The 7,835-nt window shown below is 58.6% G+C and overlaps 2 protein-coding genes across 2 annotated transcripts in view; one reads left to right on the forward strand and one right to left on the reverse strand.

The window, feature by feature from the left end:
- IFT46 (intraflagellar transport 46) overlaps positions 1 to 5,349 on the forward strand; it is a 6,178-nt gene extending 829 nt beyond the window's left edge. The window contains exons 2-10 of the mRNA XM_019543113.1: positions 275 to 402; positions 923 to 1,042; positions 1,142 to 1,235; positions 1,707 to 1,835; positions 2,233 to 2,354; positions 3,137 to 3,203; positions 3,474 to 3,534; positions 4,256 to 4,341; positions 4,901 to 5,349. Of these exons, the coding sequence (XP_019398658.1) occupies positions 275 to 402; positions 923 to 1,042; positions 1,142 to 1,235; positions 1,707 to 1,835; positions 2,233 to 2,354; positions 3,137 to 3,203; positions 3,474 to 3,534; positions 4,256 to 4,341; positions 4,901 to 4,996 (903 nt within the window). The 3' untranslated portion in view covers positions 4,997 to 5,349. The remainder of the gene's footprint in view (positions 1 to 274; positions 403 to 922; positions 1,043 to 1,141; positions 1,236 to 1,706; positions 1,836 to 2,232; positions 2,355 to 3,136; positions 3,204 to 3,473; positions 3,535 to 4,255; positions 4,342 to 4,900) is intronic.
- A 1,411-nt stretch (positions 5,350 to 6,760) lies between these two features.
- The window catches only part of TMEM25 (transmembrane protein 25), a 3,163-nt gene continuing 2,088 nt past the window's right edge, over positions 6,761 to 7,835 (reverse strand). The window contains exons 2-3 of the mRNA XM_019543114.1: positions 7,607 to 7,833; positions 6,761 to 7,445 (exon numbers count right to left, since the gene is read on the reverse strand). Coding sequence (XP_019398659.1) covers positions 7,372 to 7,445; positions 7,607 to 7,833 — 301 coding nt within the window. The 3' untranslated portion in view covers positions 6,761 to 7,371. The remainder of the gene's footprint in view (positions 7,446 to 7,606; positions 7,834 to 7,835) is intronic.

A 7,835-nucleotide genomic window follows, 5' to 3' on the forward strand; every position in this document is an offset into this window, starting at 1 on the left:
GGGGCGGCACTTGGTGGAGGCTTAAGCCCCTGGCGGTTGTGAGGGTCCTGCGTCGCACCTCCCGGTGGTTTTTTGGGAGTGAAGCCCAGGACGGCAGCAAGTCCGGTCACCAGGTCAACCCCAGGCATGCCTAGGGGAACTTTTGGAGCCGAGGCCGGGCCCTTCCCCGCCCGCAGACAATGCGGGCCCCGAGGGGGGCACCTCCGCGCTGGCGGCCGGGCCCGGGGTGGGGGGAGTCGGGCTGTGGCGAGTGCCGGGTCCCGACTGTCCCTAGGAGAAAGCCTCATCCCAGCAGGCCGCCCCGCGAGGGTTTAGTGCCGACGAGGAGGAGGACGAGGACTCATCTGAAACGGAGTCGGAGGAGGAGGAGGAGGAGGAGGAGCACGGTGCCCCACCGCAGGGGTACGAGGCCGAGGGGGCCCCCGCCGCCCCGTACCAGGACTCGCGCAGGGCTGGGGGTCACAGGGCAAGCGCGCACCGTGCCTCAGCCCACAAGGCGCTGGTTCCAGTGCCGGGCCCGGGCGCCCAAGCGCAGCCCTTGCCCGTACCTGCCTTGCGTTTCATCCAGGGCTTTGGAGATCTGCTCTGCCCTTGTTTCCTTTGTTTCTTGCCCTGGCAGGAGGGTATTGCAAGCCAGCGTGGTGTCATTCCCCTGGTGGGACTCTGGCTCCACCTCCTCCCCTGTCAGTCTGTCTGGAGCTAAATGGGCCCCCCAGCTCTCCTGCTGCCCCACACGTGCATGCCGTGGGACGCAGGGTAGAGATGCACCTTAGACTTGCTGAATCAGAGGCGCGAGCTTTCATGAACGAGAGCTCACTTCACCGGATGCTTGTGCCTCCGCCTCCTGCCCGACTTCAGCCCAGGACTGCTCTCCACTTCTGCACGCTTTTACAAGATAACGTATCATGACATCGTGATCGTAACCTGTCAAAACAGACTGCACTGCAGTATCTGTCTCTTTGTTTAGTGCCTACAACCCAGCAGATTACGATTATCTGCCTGTGTCTGCAGAGATTAAAGAACTCTTCCAGTATATCAGGAGGTGAGTGGAGGGCGCGCAGGGGGATCTTCCTCTGGGAAAGGAAGCATCTTTCCTGGCCGATTACTTGACGATGGTCTGCTTCCTCTTTACTCTCCCCAGGTACACCCCACAAACGATAGAGCTCGAGCACAGGCTGCAGCCTTTCATCCCAGATTTCATTCCAGCTGTTGGTGACATCGACGCCTTCTTAAAGGTACAGCACTGTCAGTGGTTTCCCTGCAGCTCCTCCTGCCCAGCTTCAAGCAGTGCCATCTCCTGCAGGAACCGTCTTAGCAGAGGAAGGGGGAGACCACTGGATTTTTCTCGTTGCTGGAACAGCAGCAAGATGGCCATGCCCAGTGCAGGAGTAGGGACCTGCCCAACTTCCCCTGGTGCATAAGCTGTTGTAGGATATCCATGCAACCAGTTCTGCGTTGACTTTCATTAAAACAGGACATAAGTTTCAGGGGCAAAGACTGCATCTCTTCCTGTGTCTATGCAGTGGGTAGCTTAACTGGAATGCTGTACTGGCAGCTCAGGCCAGCCGTATGTCATGCATTAGCAGGTTTATCCATTCCTTCTGGAGCCTGAACCTTAAATCTGCAGTTTCCCATTCTAAAAATCCTTCAACCTCCTTCGCTTTGGATACAGAAGAAAAACAACTGGTTTCTTTCTTAATTTGCAGGTTCCACGTCCTGATGGCAAACCAGATAACCTTGGGCTGTTAGTACTGGATGAGCCATCTACAAAGCAGTCAGACCCCACGGTGCTCACTCTCTGGCTAACAGAAAATTCAAAGCAGCACAGTGTCTCAGTAAGTTGCCAAGGGAGGAAAGCTGTTAATCCCATGCTAAGTGTGGTATAGTGTCTTTCTAACCTGTGTGGGGGTTCTGATTAGTCTGATGAGGATTTGGATCTGAAAAAAAATTTCCCCGAAGCCCAGACACTTGGATATGTTTGCAGTTGGCCACAGGTACCTCCTCATCAATAGACTTTGGATCCATTTGTTTCCTTCCGTCAGAACTTTGCTCCCCCATCTGGTTGTTGCTGCCTTTGTCACCGTGTTCTTTCCCTGCTGTTCTTTTGCACTCATGTACAGAAATGGGATGGCATAGAGCAGTTGCTAAGGGAGCAAAACCACCTGGCCTAGTCAGGAACAAAGCCCACAGGCCTCAGTGCCAGTCTCTCCAGATTCTCATTTCTCTTTTCAGCAGCAGGTAAAAGTGAAGAGCTTGGAAAATGCTGAGAAGAATCCCAAGGCCATCGACAACTGGGTTGAGAGCATAAGTGAACTGCATCGCTTCAAGCCACCTGCCACTGTGCACTACACCAGGTGAGCTCTGCCCCCTCCTGCCACTGCAATCTGCGCTCCGCGATCCTTGTCTGGCATGCAGGAGAGGCCATTTGAATGCCTGCTAATCCGCAAAATCTTGCTCCTACCTGCTTTGTCATTCAGACAGTTCTGGAAGTCTTGCTAAGAAAAGGGGACATGCAGATGACTCAGGAGAGGGCCTAGGAGTCAGGACGTCTGGGTTTCACCCCAGCCCACCACTGGCAGGTTCCATGATGCTCGGCAAATCACATTACCCCTCTGTACTCAGTTCTTTACTTGTAATAGTGAGCTATCTGATCGCAAGGCTTCCCCATGGTTTAAGTACTTTGACACTGAGGGGAAAGGCATCTTCCTTTGGCAGAGCATGATCGTTAGCTCTTCCCAAAGGTGTGACCAGGAGAAGGGAGGAAGGAATGTCACTGGCCTGCAGTTGGATGCACAGCATGACGTGCTGCAATGATAGGTCCCCAGACTAGTGGACTATTTAGACAAGATGAGGTCATTCTTGCCAGGCCTGGGGTTGTAAACTCTGGCCAGGAGGCTGAGACCAACTGTGGGTCAAAGGCACAAGTCCAGATCTTTGCCACAGGCAGACAGTTTGGAAGAAGCATGCGTGCTGTAGCAGTCTGTCCTGTGGTTTCTTCCCCCCGGGTGAGGGGGCAGAAGTATCTGCGTGACAGGGAAACTAATCTCAGCTGCATCAGTGGGAAACCTCATCTCCAGCAGAGCTAATGCTGTTGTATTGTGTGTTTACACAGGGGTTTGCTTCTCTTCTCTTGCAGGCCAATGCCCGACATTGATACTCTGATGCAGGAATGGTCTCCAGAATTTGAGGAACTCTTGGGAAAGGTACGGTATCAGATTGACTAGAGTTGGCAAACGCATTGGCGAGTTTCTGCCTGGTAAGCAGGACCCACATCACAAATGGATGAGTTGGCACCTTCACATGCCAACACACACAGGGCTGACTGGCCTTTGATAAGCATCTGTCCAGGAGGGGTCACAGACGAGAGCTTGTGTAGCTGCTGCCCCGATGCTGCTTGTTCTGTGCTGGGATAACACAGCACACGCTTTTAGGAGAAGCCCGTTCATACTGAACGGGGTCCCTTTTCCTTTCAGGTGAGCCTCCCTACCGCAGACATCAGCTGTGGCCTGGCAGAGTACGTTGACGTGATATGTGGTATGTAAAGGACTGCCAGTCCCAGTCTCCTCTCACTCTTAAAGGTGCCAGACTCCCTGCCCCTCATTGCAGAGCCGAGGATTGGCTGGTGGGGGCTGGGGAAGAAGGGGGTTCAAAAAGCACTGTGCTGTTCGGAGTCAAGCAGGCAGCACTTCCTTCCGCTCAGTTGGGCTCTGGCTGTTTGGAGGAGGCAGCTTCCAAGGTGCATTGACCACAGACCCCTCGTCGGATGTGGTCCTACTCTCTGGACCAGCACGATCCTGGTGTGGGGGAGCAAGATGGCCGCCCCCCCCCCCCCCGAGAGACTGCTTCCCCTGCTGCAGTTCCAGGGTATGCAGCAAAGCAGCCATGGAGCCTCTGCAGTTAGCCCTTGGGCCACCAGTAGAGTGCTGTTCTGCAGGGAAAGTGCCCAGTGTCCCTTTGGCTCCCTGGGTCAGGCCCAGTCCTGCTTGGCACTCATGCCATGACTGTTGCTTGACTTGCACTGTGCCGGCAAAAGCTTGAGATGGCTGGAGCCGAGTGCAGCCCCAGCAGAGGCAGAGTGGGGCTGCCTGCCAGCGCTTGCAGGTGGGGAAGGACCTTCCTGGGCCACAGCTGAACACAGTCCACAGCCTGCAGAGCCCAAACACTGGCTGGCAATGGGGACGCCAACAGCGCTGGCACTTGGGGAGGGCTCCAGGCATAGACATGCAGTGGTGCTGAGGACGGTGTTCTGACCTAGCAATTCTGGACATCCCTGTCTACAAGAGTCGGATCCAGTCTCTGCATGTCCTCTTCTCACTATATTCGGAGTTCAAGAACTCGCAGGTAGGTGCTGCTGGGCCTGGCTGCCCCCTCCCTAACAACTGGTGTCAGGTGCGGGGATGTGGCTTCAGGCACAGCCAAGGGATCAGGCTGAGCAGACGCATCTCTAAGGAAAATCCTTGCTTGGAGCATGCTCTTCTTGGTGATGGCCACATCAGCAACTGAGGTTACACCCTGCTTGCTCTGCAGGATCCCACATCCAGGCTGTTGCTCCCCAGGGATCTCTTCATCTGTCACTGGGATGAAGAGGGCAGAGGCAGACAGGGAGCTGGTTGGGCCACCTGCCTTAGGAGCTTGATAAGCTGCCAAAGGGTGCAATGAGGACCCGTTATCCTGACCCCCTGCCACATCGCGGCATGCCCAGGCCCTAAACCTGTTGGATATTTGTGGTAGCAGCCAGCTTAGACCAGCTTCTGAGACTTGTGGGTTCCCAGCGCAATGTGGGATGGCTTTCAGGGACGGCAGTCATGACAGCAGGGAGGGGGCTTTGCAAGGATGTGTACCCAGGCACTCAGTTGCTCAGAGCAGGTTCCTACACCCATGCTGTCTCCTTTCCATGCAGCATTTCAAAGCTCTGGCAGAAGGAAAGCGGGTCCGGAGTCCTGCATCCAACCCACCTGAGCCAGGGCCAGAGGCAGACGTACTAAGCTTCAGCTGAGGGCAAAGCCTTTTCTTCCTGGCTCAGGCCTGCGTCTGGGAATAAAGCCTCAGACAAGACCTGCTTCTAGGTTCTTCAGGGTGTCTGGATGCCCTCATGGTCAGTGGCAGCTGCTGTGCAGAGCTCACTTCAGCTTGTTCCTGCAGGACCCAGCCTTGAAGGAGCTTGCGTAATGCAGCCATGGCAGGGCTAGCGGTGCTGTCAGCACCCGAGCCAGGGCAGAGCCCACCTCCTGCGGGCATTTCCCTTGTGGTCCAGCCCTCCCCCCTCAAGAGGGGCCACAGGCCTCCAGTAGTTTCCATGCTGCCTGCTCCTGGCTCTGGCATCCCAATAAAGTCCTGATGAGCCGTGCAGCGTGGCTGTGCAATGCTGTCTTGTGGGGGCGCTGGTGAGGGGACAGGGTGGCAGCGATGGGACCTCGGCGCAGACCACAGCGCCAGGGACAGTGTCCGCCGAGGAGACAGCGCTGCCAAGGCTGCAGCACAGCTGGGCTCTGGGGAGCCAGGCAAACAATCCAGCAGTTGCTCCCCCTCCACTGTGACCTGCAAGCCAGCTCCAAGCCAGACAGATGCTGAGGATGGGGACAGTAGTGTCATGCCCATCCTCCCCTGGGACCAACTGCTGCACTGTCTGCAATACGAGAACTGCTCCTTTGCTTCACCTGGGTCTGGTTGGTAGAACCTGCAAGGTGCGCCAGAGCGGCCAGTGACCCCGACACCACAGGAAGGATGGAGCCTGTGCACTGCTTGGGTCCTGCCTGTGGCATCACAGGACATGTGCCCCATCTCCAGTCTCAGCAGACACGGGCACATGCTGCAGAGCCAAAGCAGGTACTCCTGGTTTATTTACACCCACTCCAGCAGATTGGGGCCAGGGTCCTGCTGCACTTTGTAAAGGAGCCGATGGAACAGCAAGAGGGAGAAAGAATCAGCACGAGCTGCGCCATGCTGCAGTCTGGTTTATTGTGGTCAGAACAACTTCCAGCCCCAGCCTGGCACAGGCTGGTACGCTGGAAATGCAGATGTTACACAGGCGCATGCCTCAGCTAAGGGGGCAGCTGCGTGAAGCAACTCAGCGAACATGATGCATAGCTTAATGAACTACCCAGGGGCGGGTCAGCCGCAGTGGCCGTGTCTCCTTGATCCTGCTGCTTGGCCAGCCGTGCCAAGGCCCTGGGCTGATGTGGACATGAGGAAGGTGGCGAATGGCTGAAGAATCCTGCAGGAAAGAATGGGTCTTTCCAGATGCACAATCACAGGGCGAGGGGGCAGCAAGAGGCAAGGCCACAAGCAAGATGCGCAGCAGAGGCTGGATGGCTCAGAGCCCCTCAGGCCCGGAGCAACAGCAGCTGGGCCCCGTGGGGCTGCTGCACAGGGCAGCGAGGGTCCGCCGGTGTCTCCACCAGTGCCCTTGCATGCTGCAGTATCTGGGCCTGGGGGGTGCCCCCAGCATGCTCAGAGCTGCCCAGTGGAGCCGAGAGCATAGAAGGGATCTATCTCCCCAAAACACCCTATACAAAGCTCCTGTGGGTTGTTCTTCAGCGAAGCTCCTCTCGCAGGTGCCGTCTCCCTGCACTGTGCACTTCTCGCAGGGGCTGTCTGCCAGGTGCCTGGGCAGCCCGTGGCAGCTGTCCCACCCCAGAGCCAGTGCAGGCGCAGGCGAGGCGGCAGCAGGGGTGACTTGCTGTTTCAGCCTCCTGCAGAGCAGAGCAAGGGCGCAGAGCTGGACTTGCCCAGAACCCCTGCAACAACCGCACCTGGCCCCCACCACAATGCTGCCCAAGGCAGACCTATGCTGCCAAGAGCCCCCCGATGACGAGTCCAGCCTGGAGCCCGACCCCAGTCACAGGAAAGGTCAGACTCTGACCTCCAGGGCCCAGGCACCAGGCTGGACTTTGTTCAGAGCCAGGTTGGAAACCTGCCCCCAGCCCACGTGCCCCCCGCCAGGACAGGGACCTAACCTGTGCCCTCCTCCCCGGCGGTGGGGGGAGCTACAGCGATCCTTCTCCTCCACCCTCCGCAGCTGGTCAACACGGCTCGGCTCTCTCCACAGACAGCTGGGCTCCCACCTGCCTGCAGCTAAGGCTGCTGCACGCGCACGTTGCTCCTGCTGCCCTGGCCCTTTCCCAGGCTGTGGCTGGGAACACAGGCCAGCCCCACTCCCAGAACTGCCCCCGGCCCAGTGGACTCGTCCACACGAGGTGCAGGGACGCAGGCCCCCGGATCAGAGGGTAGGGGAAACCTGGTGCTGTCGGAGGCTCTGGTGCTGCCACCCGCCCGTCCCGCCTCCCCGGATTTGGGAACCAGTCCCGGGTGACCTGCAGCATCGATGCAAGGACAGGGTGAATCTGGACCCCCTGGCATTGCGCCACAGGCTCACAGCCAGATCTCGTCGCTGCTCATGCTGGAAACCTTGTAGAGGTGCCCAGCCACCGGCAACCGGACGAGACCTGGAAGGCAACAAAGCCCCTGGTCAGGGCCCTTCCAGCCAGCTGGGCCCGGGGCAGGCTCCCCCTCGCCCACCGGTGCTTACCCTGCACCCGCGGGCAGGGGCCCTGGCTGTGCCAGCCTCTTGCGGGGCACGGCTCCCCCCAGCAGCCCAGGCACCTACCCAGGCTGGTCAGGACCAGGTTGCTGTCTGGCTCCAGCAGCGCGGTGCCCTGCGCGGCTGGCGGGGGACGAGGAGGTGAGGAGCAGGAGCAGGTCCAGGGCAGGCGGGGCTCGCCCGGGGACACACCTTCGGCCCGCGGGCTTGGCGCCAGGTTGCGGAGCTGCAGGTCGGAGGGCAGCGAGGCGTGGTCCCGGGGCAGGCGGCCCGCTTTCAGCTCGGCCCAGTGGCT

The sequence above is a fragment of the Crocodylus porosus genome, unplaced genomic scaffold (assembly GCF_001723895.1).
Source record: "Crocodylus porosus isolate Cpor-Errol unplaced genomic scaffold, CroPor_comp1, whole genome shotgun sequence".
Classification (NCBI taxonomy): Eukaryota; Metazoa; Chordata; order Crocodylia; family Crocodylidae; genus Crocodylus; species Crocodylus porosus.